General features: G+C 39.3%; 2 protein-coding genes across 12 annotated transcripts in view; one reads left to right on the forward strand and one right to left on the reverse strand.

The window, feature by feature from the left end:
- CPEB3 (cytoplasmic polyadenylation element binding protein 3) overlaps positions 1-12,155 on the reverse strand; it is a 196,159-nt gene extending 184,004 nt beyond the window's left edge. For 4 of the 11 annotated variants that reach the window (XM_045438199.1, XM_045438202.1, XM_045438201.1 and 1 more), the window contains exon 1: positions 11,750-12,021. In XM_045438199.1, the coding sequence (XP_045294155.1) occupies positions 11,750-11,837 (88 nt within the window). In that variant the 5' untranslated portion in view covers positions 11,838-12,021. Of the gene's footprint in view, positions 1-11,083; positions 11,170-11,749 lie in introns of all 11 variants that reach the window. The other 7 variants (XM_045438211.1, XM_045438208.1, XM_045438207.1 and 4 more) reach the window with 4 other exon arrangements.
- Positions 12,156-12,274: 119 nt separating this feature from the next.
- MARCHF5 (membrane associated ring-CH-type finger 5) overlaps positions 12,275-20,227 on the forward strand; it is a 57,096-nt gene continuing 49,143 nt past the window's right edge. The window contains exon 1 of the mRNA XM_045438216.1: positions 12,275-12,410. Coding sequence (XP_045294172.1) covers positions 12,376-12,410 — 35 coding nt within the window. The 5' untranslated portion in view covers positions 12,275-12,375. The remainder of the gene's footprint in view (positions 12,411-20,227) is intronic.

Here is a 20,227-nt window from a genome sequence, read left to right on the forward strand (position 1 = left end):
AGTCATTTATTTTTATCAGTAATGACTCATGGATTCATATTTTATTCCATGAGTTATGATTCATTAGTATTAGTATTTTGTTACTCAAAATGTCCCCTATTCCACTAGAATCCCTTCAAGTTGATTCCTAGGTCTTTTTGACATGCTCCCATCTTTTTTTGAGCACATCCCTACTTTCTGTCACCGCAGATTTTCCAGGCTCATGTACTTTTCCTGAGCCAGTTTAGAATTAGCAAAGAGCTAATTTCTCTAAAGAGCTTGGGTTCCCTTTATTGGAGATACCACTAGATATATTCACTGGTTCTGGGGTGTCATTACTTCAGGTTCTCTCAGCAGATAGAGCTAGAAAGTGTATGTATGCATACCTCTGTGTAGATCTATTTATATCTATAAAATCATAAGTTTGTATTGATACCTCCATTCCAACCAAACATTACAGGGTTCATTCTAGCCTTAGAAGTGTCTTGCTTTTTTTGAATAAATATTTGCTGAACACATGCCATGGGCCAGGCTCTGTGCCAGACATTGGGGATATAATATTGAACAAAACAGGGGCGCCTGGGTGGCTCAGTCAGTTAAGCTTCCCACTTAGGCTCAGGTCATGATCTCATGGCTTGTGAGTTCCAGCCCTGCTTCAGGCTCTGTGCTGACAGCTCGGAGCCTGGAGCCTGCAGCCTGCTTCACATTCTGTCTCCCTCTCTGCCCCTCCCCCACACACACTCTGTCTCTCTCCTTCAAACATAAATAAACATTTACAAAAATTTTGAAAATACATTGAACAAAACAGATAGGGTCCCTGTCCCTGCCCTCATGAAGCTTAGATTCTATAAGGTACAATTGATAGATTATTCCCCTTTTCTCCAAAATTGCTAAATTTAAATTTATGCTTTCCATTGGCTCCTTCTCACCAGGATTTAAACAACCCACAGAAAGATTTTAAGCAGATAACATGATCAGTCCTTTTTTTTTTTTTTTTTTTTTTTTTCAGTTCTACATTTCTTAAAAAGTCACTCTACTGGAGAGTCAAAGGAAGAAAGAGCAGACTAGAAGGCCAATTGTCAAATCAGTTGAAGGGGGAGAGGGGTTAAAGTGAATGCAGGGAGGCAATTTGAGGCTGTTAAATAGTGCAAGGTAAGAGAACACAGTCAATAGGACTGAGATGAAAGTGGAAAGAATGGAAATAAATGTATTTGAGAAATATTTAGGAGATAAATGGACCATATTTTGTAACTGACTGAGGGGTAGGAGGATGAGGTAAAGGAGAAAAATGACTCAAGGAGGACTCCTAGGTTTTTCAGAGTATGTTCAAAAATACTGGATTCACATTTCCATATATTGTATATATGACTACATGTCTCTTCCATTAAATTGTAAGCAGCCTGATGACAAGAATAGTATAATACGGGCACCTGGGTGGCTCAATTGGTTGAGCATCCGCCTCTTGATTTCAGCTCAACCATGGTTAGGTTCATGGGTTCAAGCCCTGCCTTGAGCTCTGCACTGCCAGCGCAGAGCCTGCTTGGGATTCTCTGCCTCCCTCTATTCTCTGTACCTCTCCCACCCCCATTGTTTTCTTTTTCAAAAATAAAAATAAAAATAAATAAAATAAAAACAGTGTAACCATGTATTATTCATATCTTTGTATCCCCAATATCTCCTACAGTGTCTGGTACATAGTTGGAGCTCAAGAAATGTTGAATAAATGATTGAATGGATGACCCTACTAAGACTTACCAAGTTGAGATTTCAGCTGTAGAAGCTCAAATTAGATAGAACACCTTTATAAAGGCCTAAAACTCCCTAAGTAGAGGAAAACTACTTATGCTGAATATCTATTCTCCCAAAAGGGTATATCCTGGTCTATTAGTCTATTATGTATACTTTCTCTTCTACCATTAACTCATCTTACCCAAGACTAAAAGCCAGAAGCTATAAAATAGAGGTGTTTGGCTGTAACAACAAATTTCTCTTTTCACCTATCCGATTGCCAAAAATTAATGCCTATTAATTGCCTGTCCCTGGCAGGGGGTGGAGGTAAGGTGAGGCCTCTGTTTCCTCATCTCTCAAATGGGGATATGGGGCTGAGATGAGATGTTTCTAGCCTCGAGCAGGCATTCAGTAAAAGTTGACACGCTGCCTTTCTCTTCACATATTTATATACTCCTTCAAGACCCAATTCAAACCACTCCTCCAACTAGGAAACCTGCCCAGACTGCTCCAAATATGAGCAACCTCTTTTTCCTTCTCTCAGCTCCTGGAATACTTATCTGTAAAATTCTTCAAAAATTAACCAAGGGTAGTCCTGTGATTGCTTTTTTACTTTCCTTTTTACTTGTTATTTAACTATTCACATACTCACACACTGTTCTCCAGTAAAGTCAGATATACTGGGATTCAAATGTCAGCTATGCCATTATTTGCTATGACTTCATCTTCCCAATTTTCAGTGTTCTCATCTGTGAAATGGGAGACCTAGATACCTATCTGGTAAGATTGTTGTTAGGATTTGAAATGATGTGTATAAAAAGGGTCCAGCACATGCCACATATTTGGTGGTCAATAAGTAGATGCCAACAAGCACCAGTGAGGCCAGTTGTCAGATCTTTTTCAAATTTCAATCCTGTTCCAGATACGGCACCTCACAGTGTGCCTCACACATGTCTGATGTTTGATATTTATACTCCACCTTTTCCAAAAAAGATTTAAGGCAGCTAGGTGTTCAATAAATATTTGTTAAATGATTATGGGCCACACTTTCCAGTCAGATGTTCTTTCTTCCTTTCTGCTTTTCCATAATAAGCAGAGCACCACAATATTGTGATTTTTTAAAAGCTTTTAATCATCCTTCACCTGCAATGATTTCTTCTGTTGTTTTTTAATCTAATTAAATAAAACCTTAACTATAAAATACATGTTCATGGTGAAAAGGAAAATATTATGAGGTAATAAAATGAAAAGTAGACTCTTCTCCCCATGTTCAGTCTCACTATCCAGAGGTAATATTTAAAAAAAAACAGGGGCGCCTGGGTGGCGCAGTCGGTTAAGCGTCCGACTTCAGCCAGGTCACGATCTCGCGGTCCGTGAGTTCCAGCCCCGCGTCGGGCTCTGGGCTGATGGCTCAGAGCCTGGAGCCTGTTTCCGATTCTGTGTCTCCCTCTCTCCCTGCCCCTCCCCCATTCATGCTCTGTCTCCCTCTGTCCCAAAAATAAATAAACGTTGAAAAAAATAAAAATTAAAAAATTAAAAAAACAAAAAACAATTTCCTATATATCCTTTTAGAAATCTTACATATACATCCTAAATAAAAAAAAATAATAATAAGTGGGATAATACCTGCTTTTTTCACTTAATATACAGGTAGTATTTATTGGTTTTGATGTTTGGCAACTATTCTACCTTCTTTATTACTTAAAGATTTGCCCTGATTTAGCCTCTTAATAATATAAACTCCACAAGGATCTTTTCATTTCTTTTGCTCTACTCTATCCACAGCACCTAAATAAAACCTGAAACATAAACATATGGTCAATAAGTATTTGCTAATGAATGTACTTCCTTTTGAGGAATTGCCTTCATTCACTTACGGTATACTGCCTGCCCTTAGCCAAGTGGCAAGGAACATTGATTAGATCCTCCCTCCTTAGATTCTGAACCGTGAGCAGAATAAAAACAGTTGTAGTTTATTCATTCCAGTGCTGTACCCATTTAAACATGGAATGTTTTACTACCAATATTCTCTGGTGTAGCTCCTACTTCACTGTTCCTAGCCTGGTCTTGCCTTAAGTAACTCATATCTTTTCAACGAATTTCCCTTCAGTTAAGTTAGTTCAGAATATCTCAGCCTCAGCACCACTTTTTTTTTTTTTTTTTTTAAGATTTTATTTTTTAAGTAAACCCTACACCCCACACGGGGCTTGAACTTACAAACCAAGATCAAGAGTTGCAGGCTCCACTGACTTGAGTCAGCCAGGCGCCCCAGCACTACTGACAGTTTGAGCTACACAATTCTTTGTTGTGAGGGGCTGTTCTGTGCATTAGAGTACATTTAGCAGCATCCTTGGTCCCATCAGATGTTAGCAAAATCCCCTTATGTAACAATCAAAAATGTCTCTACACATTAGCAAACGTCCCCTAAAAGGCTGAATTATGTAGTTGATTTCTGTGGAACAACAACAAAAAAATCCTAACTGATGGTTACTAAATCTTTGGCAACTTTTCCTTATGGCCTGTATAGAAATACCTCACTTGTTCCAATAGCTCAGCTATATATTATTATGTTATATGGGTGTGTCATATGTTATTAAATCAGCCAACTAATAATGGATTTTAAGGTTTTATCTGGTGTCATTTCATAATTTTTTTAATTATTTATTTAGTTAGTTAGTTTTGTTCAACACTCTTTCCTCCTTTTCATTTATTTTCTACTATAATCCTGCCAGAAACTCCATAGAGGAGTCATGATATTACACCAAAGATTTATATCAAGGAAACAAGCTCAGACATTCACAATTTACTCAAGGTCAGAGTATCTATTTACTTACTTCCTATTTAAGTAGATCTGTTTGATACCAAATTCAATGTTCTAAGAACACTCCCCTTTTATAGAATATATTCACATTTGAATTAAAAAATACTTAATCCTGATGCTACAAGCATGATCTATTTCAGAAAAAAATGATAAATTTTCTTCATCAAAATTAAAAATTCCTATCCTTCAAAAAATATTCCTGTGAAAAAGATGTGAGTTGGAAGAATAAACTTTATAAAAACACATCTCTCATAGAGGACTTGTGTCCAGAATGTATAAAGAGCTCTTAAAACCAATAATAAGGAGGGGTGTCTGGGTGGCTCAGTTGCTTAAGGGTCCAACTCTTGATTTCAGCTTAGGTCATGGTCTCAGTTTGTAGGATCGAGTTCTGCATAGGGCTCTGCCCTGAAAGCATGGAGCCTGCTTGAGATTCTCTCTCTCCCTCTCTCTCTGCCCCTCCCCTATGTGCACATTTGTGCTCTCTAGCCCTCAAAAATAATCATTTTAAAAAACAGCATTAAAAAAAAACAGTAAGAAATGAGTAAACTCTGTTTTTGTTTTTGCTTTTTTAAGTTTTTATTTAAATTCTAGTAAGTTCACACACTGTGTAATATTGATTTCAGGAGTAGAATTTAGTGATTCATCTTACATATAACACCCAGTGCCATTATTTTTTTTTTTCTTAAGATTTTATTTTTAAGCAATCTCTACACTCAACATGGGACTTGAACTCACAACCCCAAGATCAAGAGTACATTTAGTATCCAGTGCCATTGTTGATGTTTTTTTAAGATTTTATTTTTAAGTAATCTCTACACTCAACATGGGACTCGAATTCACAACCCCAAGATCAAGCGTTGCATGTTCTACCAACTGAGCCAAGCAGGTGGCCTGATCTGGTGTTACTTTAAATAGCAGCTTTATGGAAATATAATTCACACACATGTAATTCATCCAATTAAAGTACACAATTCAGTGGCTTTTCGTGTATTCAGAGTTGCAATCCTCACTACAATTTTAGAACACCTTCATCACCTCAGAAAGAACCTCCTGCACACCTTAGATGTTACCATGCCCAAGACCCCATCTGCCATAGTCCTAGGTAACCAATAATCTATTTTCTATCTCTTAACATTTCATGAAATGGAATCCTAGAACATGTGCTATTTGGAACTATTTCACTTAGTGTAATGTTTTCAAGGTTCATCCATGTTGTAGCATGTATCAGTACTTTATTCCTTCTTATTGTTGAACAATATTCCATTGCATGGATACACCACATTTCATCTATCCATTCCTCGATTGATGGGCATTGGGCTGCTCCACTTTTTGTCTATTATGAATAATGCTGTCATGAACGTTCACGTACAAGATTTTATGTAGTAGGCATGTTTTCACTTCTCTTGGTTATATACCTGGGGGTGGAACTGCTGGGTCATATGGAAACTAGGTTTTACCTTTTGAGGAATTGCCAGAGTGTTTTCCAAAGTGGCTGGACCATTTTACCTTCTCAACCGCAGTGTACTAGAACTCCAATTTCTTCACATTCTCACCAACATTTGTCCTTTTTTTGAACTGTATCTCCCTAATGGTTAATGTTGGTTAATGGTAATGTATCTCTCTAATGGTTGGTGAATATCTCTGTATGTGTTTACTGGCCATTTGTATATCTTTGGAGAAATGTCTATCCAGATCTTTTGTTCATTTTTTAATTGGGCTATTTGCCTTTCTACTATTAAATTGTAATAAATCTCATGTACTCTAGATACAAGTCCCTTTTCAGACACATGATTTCCAAAATTTTTCCCCACTCTGTGGGATGTCTTTTCATTTTCTTTTTTTTTTTTTTTTCATTTTCTTAACAGCATTCTTTATAGCACAAAAGTTTAAATTCTTTATTGTCAGTCTTTCAGGTAAAAATAGTCTGTCATAAGCAGTCAGTTCAGTTTGCATCTCAATCATTTGTATTTCTCTGAGACAACTATCATATTTGGATGCAGATGTGTGCACATTTCCCATTTCATCACACAGAATATTAAAGATGTGTGTATGTAAGGGTCACGATTTAATCAAATATTTTTTACTGCTTAATCAACAGCATTCTTAAGTGAACTTTTAGTTTGTGTTTACTGCATGTGCATGGTGGTGAAAAATATATAACCATTAGTACAGGTTAGTACCAATGCCTTTAATGGTGTTAAGGCACAAGCGGTTTCATCCATCATTGCTTGTGCCATCAGAGTAAATGCCAATGCAGTGAAAGGGCAAATAATATTTAAGTATTATTATGAAAATAATCTTGACCTCAAGTAGCCCTAGGGATCTGCTGGACCACATTTTGAGAACTGCTGCTCTATGACAATCATGTTTGTTTGAAAAGGAAGAAAATTCATTATATGTACATTTGCTCATAAAACTGATACTTCAGGGACACAAGAGGGATACAAGAGGGAATATGTGACAAGTTATCTGTGATTTTTGTCTACCTTTGACACACCATTGCATATCCCAGGGACACATAACCCAAAGAGGAATTTAAGCAAAGATAATGAAAAGTAATGGGTCTTCCACCATATTTATGAAGAAGTGAAGAAGGCAAGTTAGTGCATGATGATAGTATGTAAAGTTACTCTTTGTTAATATCTACTGCATTAGAGTGGATATAAGCTGTTAGGATTCTATTCTCTAAGCAGCAAATAAAGATAAATAGGTCTTAGGCTGTCCACTACAAGGGCCAGTGAAGCCTCTGTCCAGAATTAAGCCAATTCAAAGTAATCCTATAGATTCTAAGCCAGTAAGATGTACTCTGGGGACCAAAGTCCCCCCATAAAAGTCCTTTAGAGACATTATCTACTTAAGAACTACTTAGCCTATCCAAGGATCTTCAAGAACTAATAGCTGTGTTAAAGTAAACTTTTGAAAATAGTTCCAGACCATGGCCAAGTTACTGAGATCTAACTTGTCTTTGTTTCTAATTCATCCTGCATACTACTTCAAAATTAATCCCCCTAAATCATTCTCACCTTTATTCAAGAACTTTTAGTAATAATTAAGAGCTAACACCAATAGAGCTCTTACCATGTGCCCAGCACCGTACTGAACAATTTAAATGAATTTTCTCATTTAATCCTCCCAGCAATCCAATGAAGTAAATGCTATAGCTCTTTCCCTTGGAGATGAGGAAACTTGACTTAAAGAGATTCAATAACCTGCCCACAGTTGCTGAGTTTCTGAGTGGCAATGCTAAGACTTAAACGTAGGCTCTCCACCCACTGCAGTATTTCCTCAGATACCAGTGGTCTAATAATCACTTACAGAACTTGTTAAAAAACAAAACAAAACAAAACAGCTAATTGGGCACAATGACAAGGCACATCAGAATTTCCAGGGTGAGTCTCTGACTCACAGCAGGCTTAAGAACCATAAGTTAACTTCCCATTCTCTATTCCTAAAGAATAGAGTTGATTTCCTATGTCTAAACTACTCCTCCCAGCAGGATTCTAGGATAAGGGCAAAATTCCTCAAATTAGTCTACAAAGTTCTTCATTTTCTATCACTTGATTCACCTTTTTGATCTCATCCTGCCCCAAGTTCCCTTTTTGTTTCAGGGCCCCCCATTCATCACAGGCCTTTCCTTCCCTGGGTATTTGCACATGCTGTTCTTTGGCCTGGATTGCTCATTCCTCCTCCTCTTCTCTAGTTAACTCTTGCTCTTCCTCAGGTTTCAGCATAATGGACACTTCCTGAGAGACACTTTCCTGACCTCCCTATCTAGGTCAATTCCCTAGCTATAATCTCTCATAACACTATGTACATTTGCAAATTTAAAAAAATTATGTGATTCTCTCTCTCTCACTATAAACTCTACAAAGGTAAGCAATATGCTTGCTTTTGCTCATTATTGTATCCCCAGTGCCTATCTTATTCGTGCCTGTCACATAAATAGTGCACGTTCAATAAATATTTGTTGAAAGAATAGATTCAAGGCCTTTTTATCTATTCCCTACTTAGCCAACAGTGTATTTTTCACTCTCACTCAACAGAGACCTACAATAACAGAGGTTAACTCCTCTCTCTACATCTTTTCATCCTTATCCAGACCCAAGACCCTTCTCCACCCCCTCATCTACATACACCTACAATTCACTTATTCACCTACAATTCTTCCTACTGCTACAAGGTAGAGCCTAAATTTCCCTTATTTCGTAAAGTTCTCTTTAATACACCAGCCCCTAACAGATGCCTCTAAACCTCTAAATCACTTCGTATTTCCACGCTATTCATTTGGTACTTCATTATATGATGCCACATATCATTATGTAATATTTCATATGTAATTACCTTGTTTTATTTTTTTAGTATAAGCATCATTAGGGAGTTTGTATGTTCTTAAAACAGTAGTTTAATTGGCTACTGGAGTACCTAGGCACATCATAAGTCCTCTGTAAACATCTGCAGAGTGAATTAATGAAGAACTCTCTTTGGCCTGCAATGTGGACTCAGCCTGCAGTTTATTACCAAATTTAGCAAATGACAACTCTCCTTGGAGGGCACTTGTTTATTTTATACTATTTCTCCATGTAATATCTCCAGAGCCCCTTTTGGCAGACAGTTCAAAACAAGGGTGATGGAAGAACATTAAAGTAATATACTATTTTAAATTTCCGGACATATTTAGAGCACTTCTGTACTCAGCTTATTCTAAACCCATTACAAAATTATTAATATATTCCATATTCTCTAGGATTCCATAACTCTCTTGCCTGAATATCATTTACCACAAGCCTCTAACCCTATATAAAATGCAGTATATTTCAACTTTTTCCCCCCTCTGGTGAGACTCAGATCTAAGTAATTAAGACTTTTTTCCTTCAAGATCAGAGACTAAATTCTAATTCCAATTATTCTGAGTCTTATTTTTAAATCCAAGAGCTGAGGAAAACAAAGTTGACAAATTGAAATTTAGGCTATACGTGTCACCCATTTCAAATACAAGGAATTAATTTATTTCATGAGTTTTATCAATCATGATTTTCACCCATACTAATAAAATATATTTAAAAATTAAAATTCTATAATAAAGAATCATGAGTTGTCCTTATGAAAATTTTATATGGAGCTAATTACGTTTTTAACAGCTTTATTGAGATATAACTTACATACCATAAAATTCACCCATATTGTGTACAATTCAATTTTTTTAGTATAAAGAGCTTACCATCATCACTAGAATCTAATTTTGTTTTATATTATTTTTTAAACTGGGATATAATTCACAATGTTGTGTAACTATCACCATTCAAATTCTGGAACATTTTCTTCACCCCAAAAAGAAACCTTGTACTCATTAGCAGTCTCTCCCCTTTTCTCTCTCACCGCGCCAGCCCTAGGTAATCACTAATCTACTTTATTTGTCTATGAATTTTTTTATTTTTAAAATTTAATATAAATGGAATCATACAATATGTGGTTTTTGTGACTGGCTCCTGTCACTTAGCCTATGTTTTCAAGGTTCATCCATGTTGCAAGAATCAGAACTTCATTCCTTGTTATCATCTAATAACATTCTATTGCATAGATACACCACATCTGATTTATCCTCTCATCAGTTGATGGATATTTAGGTTGTTTCCACTTTTTTGGCTATTAGGAAAAATGCTGCTATGAAAATTTGCATACAAGTTTTGTCTAGACATGTGTTTTTATTTCTCTTGGATAAATAACAAAGAGTGGAATTACTAGGTCACATGCTCATCACTTTGAAGATGAGTAACATCTATATTTTTTTCTATTTTGAAGGATTTTTGACACAGCCAGGAAACAGACTTTTCATGAAAATTCTAATATAAAACCCTTTTAAAAGATAATGTTAATCTGCACACAGCTTTGTTATGAACAGACTGTATCATATTACTTTGTAAGTGGGGGTTCAAATATAAATTCCAAAATGAGGTGAGAACTCCTTTTAAAAGTAAATCATAAAACTAGATGGGAGTTTGCGCTAGCCTACTTAATCAATATGCTAGGATTAAATTCTATTTTTTGAGCAGGATATATATATCCATCTCCTTGCGGTGCATAACTACTTAAGAGATAAATACACAGTAAGGGAAGGCTTACCCAGTAGGAGGAGCAATAAATAGGAATTTAAAATACCAAAAACCCTGAGTAAGTTAAATTCTTATTTCCCTCCACTAGCGGGGGCCTGTTTTACATTTCGTGAGAAAAAGGTGAATCGTTAATTATAAATAGTCATGTAAATTGCCAAAGCCTCTCATAAAAGCATCTTTCAGAAATTGGAGGCCAAATAAACTTCTGTTCACATGTTGTTGTTGTTGTTGTTGTTGTTTTTTCTGGCAGTGTACACTCTAGTTCAAATATATTCAGGAAGCAAACTTGAAACAGAATTAAGAGCTGATTGTAAAATTCCACATTTAAAAAGAGCGTAAAAAACACACTTTAACTTTAAAGAAAAATCAAACATCTTGCAAGACAAATCAAACATCTTGCGGCAGAAATTAGGCATAATCAAGGGAAAACTACCAGACGTCCTACCAATCACAGCACTGGAGAACGCCACAGGTCGTCCAAAAGACGCATTCGTTTTAGCCAACAGCTCTTTCCTCCCGCCAAAGCTGTCCCTAGAGCGTCAGAGAATAACCCATCGAGTGACTGATGATTTTTCCCTTTCGATTCCCACCCCCTCCCCCCCCCCCACACACACACATCCACCTGCTTGGAGGTGTCAAAGCGACTCTAAATGGTTAACAGTGACCAGCAGCACAGAGAGAAACAAACACCCCTGACAACCCACAGCTGAGTAAGCAAGAGCTGTTTATTCACGAACATGTTCCATTTGGAGACTGTCGGCGAGCCCTTGAAAGACCAAGCACATTATAGAAGGCTCTTAGAGACGGAGAGAATAATCTTTTCTCCCCCACCACTCCCCCAAAACACACAGTGAGAAACTCGGGTGGGAACCATCTGGTTAAGGCGGCCCCCACGCCCCCTTGGGAATAATCTCCCGCACCAGTGCATCCGTCCCCTTGCGGGGGTTGTGTAACTCCCCAAAACGAGCTCAGACGCGGCAGAGCCTGGCCCCAGCGCCGAGGGCTTCCGAAGGCACTTCTGCCACCCCCACCCCCTCCACGGCCCGCCCCGACGCCGCGAACAGGGCTGGGGACCCTGAAGAGAAATGGCCCTTCAGCCCCCTCCCCTCACCTGGCTCGGTCCCACCTGAGGGCAAGAGCTGAGAAAAGAACAGGCAGGGAGGGCTGACCTTGTTGCTACTGACAGTGGAGAGGCACATCCTGCTGCTTCCTGGAAAGCGGCCCGAAGGACATTTTTCCCCCTGGAGGAAGGAAACGGGAGGGCGCCGGCCGGGCGGCTGCGGGCGCGGCGGCGGTGGTCGGGGCGGGCTGTGCAGCCTCCAGCGGGGACGGTCCGAGGACTACATCTCCCAGGCTGCTCTGGGCCGCCTTGCGTCGTGACCCCGGCGCGCACGGAGGCGGTGACTCTTACCTCACAGAGGTAGCTCCTCCGCCAGCAGCAACTCGGCGCCCGCGGTCCATGGACCGGAACCCCGGGCCGACGGGCAGGAACCCGGGCCGCGATTGCCGCCTCCCCGCCCCAGGCTCCTCCTCCTCGCTCTCCACCGCCTCCTCCGGACGCCCGCAGGACGCGCACCGCCGCCTCCGGGCTCGCGGAGCCACCCCGGGAGGTTGGGCAGCGGGTTCGCGGCTGCCGCCGGACTGAGGCCTACTCCGCCGCCTCTCAGTGCTATTGTCCCTGGGCCCGGCCCTGACCAGGTCCACTGGGGAGGGCCGAGTGCGCCGGCTCCGCCGAAGATGCCGGACCAAGCCCTACAGCAGATGCTAGACAGGTACGGGCAGCTTTGGGGGAGAAAGCGAGCCGCAGACCCTCGTCTGGCTCTGGTCCTGCCCGCGCCCGGCCTCGAGGCTCTCCGTCAGCGGAGCCCGGCGTGCCGGGAGGAGTTCCACGGCCGGGGGGCCGTGTGAGGGGCAGAAAGTTTGGAGTCCGTGCTCGGGGAGGACAGGGCGGGCGGCTCGGATGCGTAGACTTAAAGCGAAACTTAGGGAGTGGCGTCGAGTTTTGTTGGAACGCCCTTTTCAAGTGAGAGGGGTTTGGGTTAACCCACGGCGTTAGTTTCTTTTTCTGTTTCTTACTCTCCTCCCCTCCCCCCAAAACTATGTTGTAACGTGTTTGCCAGCGATGTCACTGGCAACAACAACCAGACTATCTTTCAGGGGAATGATCCCCTACGATTTTAAGACTCTTTGCAAAAACCAAGGGTAAGTAAGCATTCTTTTGAGAAGGCTGATAGTCTGATTTTATTCCTCCTTTCCCCCATCCCATCCCCACCCCCAAACTGGAAGGGCAAGAGTATCCGCAAGGGAGCTTTAACGGCCAGAATAGAGGTTGTGGAAAACAGCCACATGAGTACAACACTGAACAGTTAGCACATTTTGAGTTCACTAAGAAAGTTTCGTCTTTTACTGGGGCCAGTGGCCCATTCCTGGGGGGCTCCAGGCAGTAAAACTCTTTTTTGCGAAGTCGGTTGCACCGCCCTCTGCTGTTCAAATTCTAGTTCATGGGTTCTTCCATGAGTTTTTGGAGACTCAATCCACCTTTCTCCCTCGCCAGGTCTTAAATTCCTGGGAATATTACAGGTTAATACATAATATTTGCAGTTGCTTACAATTGTCAGACCACTTGCCACCTTGTTAAGCAGGTGGTACAGTTCTTTGTACAGAGTAAAAGTTCCACCAATAAGACGTTAAATGAAAGGCCTCCCTTAACTGAGATTATACCCAGTTAAACGCTGTTTGGATCAGCCACACCCAGAACGAAAATCACCCAAGAGTACATCTCCTCCCAGAGTGACAGAACAGACATTTCCTTTGGAGCTTAGAATTTGAGACACCAGAATTGATAAAAATCATATTGTGGACTTTATTCAGTTAGGGGTGACCCAGTGATTAATTCAGCTTTGTTTAAGGTCAGCATTCAGGTCAGGTTGTCAGGTTGTATTGACTAACCCCTTTTTTAATATAAGTAGTTTTATAAGCTCCTAGAAAGCAGAAACTTTCTCATTATTTATTTTAAATTCTAGAACAGAGCCTGGTACTCAGTAGGTCATCAGTAAATATTTGTTTCATGAACAAATGCATGAACTTTTGTGTCGTTTTCCCCAGTTGCCTCAGGGTGTGATAAGTTAGCAGGTTTTTCCTTCATTATAATTCAGCATACTGGCAAATTGCGTAACATATGCCCAGAGAAGACCACCTGTGTCCACTGCCAGTTCCAATCAAATGAGACCCTATTCTGGTGCGGGATATGTTGTACTTAGTTTTGTTTTTTTTTTCCTTTGAGTGTCTGGTGCTTTCACTCTTACATAGGTGACTTTTAGAAAGATTTTTGTGTGCAAAAGTGACCTGGCTTTCATACACTCTTTAGAGATTTCCATAGAAGTAAAAAGCCAAGGAGTGCTCATAAGGCATTCAGAACTTCTCAACGGAAACTTGGAAATTCTGACTCCGTTTATTGAAGCTGATGACTATAATATTGGCTTATCTTCATCTTTTGTACCTTTTTGACATACCTCAAGGTAGATTAAGATGACGAAGACTTTTATTATCTCAGTAGTTTGCAACCAGGCTTCACGTTAGAATCACCTGGAGAGCATTTTAAACTATGGATGGATGCCTAGCTCTGTTCAAGACCAATCAGATCACAAATTTCTGAAAGATGGGGCCTGAGCATCTGTAGTTTTAAAAGCTTTCCAGGTGTTTCTGATGTGGTTGAAAACCACTGCTGTAAACCCTAAGGGATTGTTTCATGGTAAGAGTAGAGATTCCTGAAGAAAAGTTTGGGCTTTAGAGACAGTGATCTTGAAATTTTCATTTTGCCATTTACCAGCTATGTGAATTTTTGCACTTAAATCTGAGGCTATCCATCCTCATTTATAAAATAATATCCTACCTCACAGGATTTTATCAAATGAGAACACGTGTAAGCACTTTATAAAACAGTAAAATGCTATTTTATGTATTAGGCACACAGAAGGTGCTTAAGATTCTCATATAACCAACAGTTGTGGCAATCCCCCCCCCCCTTTCCTTTATATTTGTCATGTTCATGTGGGCTGGCCCTGCATACAAGTTGAATACAAAGATGATTGATTCATTTGAGGAATACTGACAGGCCCCACAGATTAAAATATGTCAACCTATTAGGGCTTATAATTGGTTTTTGGGTGGCAGTTTTTGAGGGACAGAATTTAGCTCTGAAACCTGCCTCTATGTTTTTCTGATGCAGATTTTATCCTTGAGAAGACTAAGGAAATGGGTGCAACGCATAAGTTGGTTTTTTTGCCTCTAGGTTAAAAGTTAGGTATTTGATAGTGAATTATTATTTGTATTTATTGAATTTATGTAGTAAATATTGAGTGCCTACATATACCCGGTACCATTCTAGATCCTTGGTAGTGAACATAACCGAAAATGCTCATATGGAGCTTAAATTCTAGTGAGGTTTGTTCCAATAAACTGTGAAATTAAATGAAGATTGTGCTTCATTGTAACATGGATTGTGTATTCAGTTTATACTACTTAGTCTTTCAGGGTTTTTTAACTAATGGCAACTTTTTTTTTTTTACATTTATTTATTTTTGATAAAGACCGAGCACAAGTAGAGGAGGGGCAGAGAGAGAAGGAGACACAGAATCGGAAGCAGGCTCTAGGCTCCGAGCTGTCAGCCTAGAGCCTGATGCGTGGCTTGAACTCACAAACCGTGAGATCATGACCTGAGCCAAAGTCGGACGCTTAACCAACTGAATCAGCCAGGCTGTCCAATGGCAACTTATTAATAGCTGAAGTTGAACTGCTTTGTCCTTTGTGAATAAATTTAATTTAGCAATTTATCTTGATAAATTTTATTGCAGTATTTGTAGGTGGAAAGAGCATATATAGACATTTTGATTGCCTTTCATTTTGGTAACAATAAGCACATGTCCTGTGTAAATTTATTATTGAATCTTTTAAATTGCTGTGGGTAGGGGTGCCTGGGTGGCTCATTCGGTTAAGCATCGGACTTCTCACATCATGATCTCACGACTGGTGAGATGGAGCCCACATCAGGTTCTGCTGTCCACACAGAGCCCTCTTGGTATTCTCTGCCCACTCTCTCTCTGTCTCAAAAATAAATTTTAAAGAACGTTAAAAAAAATAAATTGTTGTGGGCAAACAATTTTTGAGAGTAGTGGAAAGGGGGTGGTTTTCTAGTATCATGAATGATTTAGGATCACAAATCATTGCCTTGAAATTATAAGCATTTATAAACTCAAACCCTTTGGGGAGCCTTTGGGGTGACTCAGTTAAGCATCCGACTTCGGCTCAGGTCATGATCTCGCGGTTCATGAGTTCGAGTTCCACATTGGGCTCTGTGCTAATGGCTCAGAGCCTGGAGCCTGCTTCAGATACTGTCTGTCTGTCTGTCTGTCTGTCTCTCTCTCTCTCTCTCTCTCTCAAAAATAAACATTAAAAAATAGAAAAGTTTATAAACTCACACCCTTTATATCATTACTCTGTCACCATCTGTTTTCTTGATTTCTCTTATGTTTCTCAAAATTAGGATTAAATGTATACAGAGTACAAAGAATATTGTAACAAACTGCAGGAATGGATCTTGTATTTGAAGCCTGGGCCTGCTGAGTGATCCTTCTGAAAACTTGACTTATGTTTACCCCATCTCACAGTAATACTCAGGAGTTTGTTGATGTTGTATTACATCACTTACTTGCACCTGGTGAGTAGGCAAGGCACTTAGCCGGTGTCCCAAAACAGTCAGATGGGAGGGAAAGCGGGGAGAATAATCTGTTCCCTGTCCCTCTCCTGCAGTTACAAAGTGAATTAGAATCCTCACTCTAAAAGCGTTATCAACCAGAAGTGTACCTCCCTTTAGAAGATGTAGACTATTCTGATAGGAACATGCCATATTATTTTCAGATTTGTATAATTATCTCTTAGTTTGCATTAAAGCAATTTCTCATATTCTGTGTCAGTTGGTATCTCTTCAGTCACATCTCTATCCCATTTTGACAATTAACAGACCCAATACCTGGAATTAAAAACCATAGCAATTAGTTACGTTTGCTTTCATCTGTATGTTAAAAGTGGAAGGATTACAGGGGCGCCTGGGTGGCGCAGTCGGTTGGGCGTCCGACTTCAGCCAGGTCACGATCTCGCGGTCCGTGAGTTCGAGCCCCGCGTCAGGCTCTGGGCTGATGGCTCGGAGCCTGGAGCCTGTTTCCGATTCTGTGTCTCCCTCTCTCTCTGCCCCTCCCCCGTTCATGCTCTGTCTCTCTCTGTCCCAAAAATAAATAAACGTTGAAAAAAAAAATTAAAAAAAAAAAAAATACATAAAAAAAAAAGTGGAAGGATTACAGAAAACATCTCCTTTGACTACTCTCATCAGTCCCATATCTTCTCCCCATCCCCGTTTCACTCTCATAAATGGGTTTATATTTTTCCAGGCTCCTTTGTTTAATGCTTTTATTTAAAAAAAATTTTTTTAGTTTATTTTATTTTTTGAGAGAGAGAGCAGGGGAGGGGCAAAGAGAGAGGAGAGCAAGAATCCCAAGCAGACTCCACACTGTCAGCAGAGCCTGATATGGGGCTCCAACTCACGAACCATGAGATCACGACCTGAGCTGAAATCAAGAGTCAGACACTTAACCTATGAGCCACCCAGATGCCCCTGTTTAATGTTTTCAGGTATACCATATATAATTCGTGATTTTGTTTCTAAAATTTGAATGTATCAGCCTACAATTTGCTTTTTTAAATATAGTTTTGAGTTCTATGATACTCAGTAATTAAAGAGAATATATATATAATATTCATTGGATTGACATTCTTTTTTTCTTAATCTATTCCCCTGTTTATGATATTTAGGTCCTTATTTTCTCTTCTTTAGCTCTCCTTATAATTTGACTTTCATTCCCCTTTCTTAGCTCTACTAAAAGTATACTAAAGATCACTAATAATTTCTTAATCAGTAAATCTAATACCTTTTTTACTTGGTCTTCGTACCCTCGGTATATATGTAATAAAGTTGAAACTGATTACCACCACCCTCTAACTTCTTGAAATTATATTCTGTTATACTGTACTATTTTTCTATCTTTTGCTTATTTTCCCCTCATATATTACCTTTTCTCCCTTCAATCACATAAGTATGGTTTAAGCCTCCACACTTACCATTCTTCTCTGATGTGTGCCCACTTATTATCTCACTTTCACCTCTGTTTGAATGACTCCCAGATGAGCATCTTTATTCCTGACCACTTTCCCACATTTTAGTGTCTCTTTCCTAGCTGGCCAATAGACATTCCCATTTGTATATACATGTTATTACTAGCGCCTTAATGTGTCTAAACTGATATTTCCCTGGCTTTTACTTTTCTTCCCAATTTTTGTTCTTTGATTAGACCCCATCCTTCTAGTCCACCACTTTTTTTCTTTTTGCTTCTTTTTCTCCAGATTCACTCATCAGATATTGTAGATTCTTCTTTCTCTGGCTCTACTTTTTCTCTTCTAGTTTGACTTAGTGTGATACCAGAATTGGCCAAAGCATAATTATAATCACATCATTTCCATGCTTCAAAACCTGCCAGTCTACATCACCTATGGGATAAAATGTAAACTTTCAAGATCTAGTGAAGGGGTTTAGATCTACTAATGTAATTCAGCCTCAACCTACCTTAATCATACTGTTCTGCATTCCACTACATTGTTGTCTGAATATGTCATTTCCTTATTTTTGTTTTAGATGACTTCCTCCCTTTTAACACCTGGCTAACTCTTACCCTTCTTTAGAATTCAGCTCAAATATCACCTTGAAGCATTGCACAGCTCCTTCAGACAGAGTGAGTTACTCCTTCCTGTGTTTCCATAGAACTTTTGTGCATTTATTATAGAAAATCACATTGTATTGTAATTTTGTTAACGCATCTGTCCCATGTCTTAGAGCCTTCCACACACACCTGATACCACCACCACCATGCATGTTTAACTGGAAGTTCGTTGAGAATGGAAACTATTCCCTATCCCTTTACCCACAAAGGCCTGGTACCTTGGGTACATTATTGAATCTGTGCCTTTCTTTTCATCCTTTATGACGTATCAGTGCTTAGAATAATCTTAGCAGAAGCACAATTTAAAGAACCAACTCATTTGCTCAACCACCTGTATTTTATTGCTTATTAAGCTTAAGTTCAAATTATTTGGCCTGGCCTTCAAGACCCTTCATAATCATATGTATTGTGCTCCCTATTATGTTTAAGACACTGAGTTTATGGCTGGCACCAACTACCTTTTTAAACCTTTGCTTCTCTTTAAGAATGAGTATGTACAGACACCTGGGTGGCTCAGTCGGTTAAGCATCCAACTGGATCTCAGCTTAGGTCTCGATCTCAGGGTCGTGAATTGAAGCCCTGCATTGGGACATCACTGGGCATGAAGCCTACTTAAAAAGGAAGAAAAAACTAATAATAGTACATACATGTTTGTTGCCCAGGCCAAACTGATTTGCTCACTGTCCTCTGAACACAAGATGTTCTTTTTAGCATCTTGTCTTTCAAAGTTCTACCCATCATTCAACACCCATTTTAGGTTCTGCCTCATTTATAAAGCTTTTCTAACCATCTCAGAAATATTTTTCCCCTCTTCTCTAGACTCTGTAGCAGTCCTTTACATGCCATACATACATACATACAGCAGTCCTTTACATGATACAACTGTTGTATCAGTTGTATCAACATCAGTTGATGAGACATAATATTTATATGGCACAGTGAAATAGACTGGAAGGAGTTTAGATCTCTGGTGAAAGCTCCTATGGCTGTTTAAAAGTACCTTAGAAAAAATGAAACAATTTCTTGTACTGGCTATAATTTTCTATGAAATAAGAAGTGGAAACATTTCTCAGAATTCACTATACATATGGCAGCATGATACAGTGAAGAAAGCCAATGTTTTGGAGTTGAGGCCTAGGTTGCATCCGTGCCTCTCTGTAAGGCATTGAGCAGATTACTTAACCTTTCTAGGCTTTTGTTTCCTTGTTTATTTAAGATGGAAATAATTACTCTTGCAGAGTTTCTGAATATCAGAGACAAAGGGGATGGCATGTATATGCTTGATTGAAGTGTATTTCCCTTCATTTTTACCCTTTGGTAATGTGTTGTGATTGTGGTTTTATCTTTTGATGAATTCAGATACTTTAACTTCCATTCCACTTATGTGAACAGACATAAAGGGATTTTTATTCTTCTTGATGGTACAGTTCCTGTACCAGAATACATGGGGTGTGAAACTTTTAATCGTGAGACAAAACAGTGTGCAGTTTTTTCCATTGTTAAATGAGGCCTTCCTTGCATTAACCAGAGTATGGGTCTCTAAAGCATGTTCTGAATTAAGGACTGCTTGTTCTCTTTACTTAAAATAGTCCTGCAAATACATTGTTGAGGCACCATATATAATACAACAGCAGTAATTTAAAGCTTGTTTCATCGTTCTCTCTCCTACCTCCTGGAATTCCATTCTGCTACACTCCAGTTTTAATCAAAGTGATCTCTAAGGCAGGAGCCTATGATTTCCCAGATCTTTCTAATAATCCAAG

This window comes from Leopardus geoffroyi, chromosome D2 (genome assembly GCF_018350155.1).
Source record: "Leopardus geoffroyi isolate Oge1 chromosome D2, O.geoffroyi_Oge1_pat1.0, whole genome shotgun sequence".
In the NCBI taxonomy this organism is placed as follows: Eukaryota; Metazoa; Chordata; class Mammalia; order Carnivora; family Felidae; genus Leopardus; species Leopardus geoffroyi.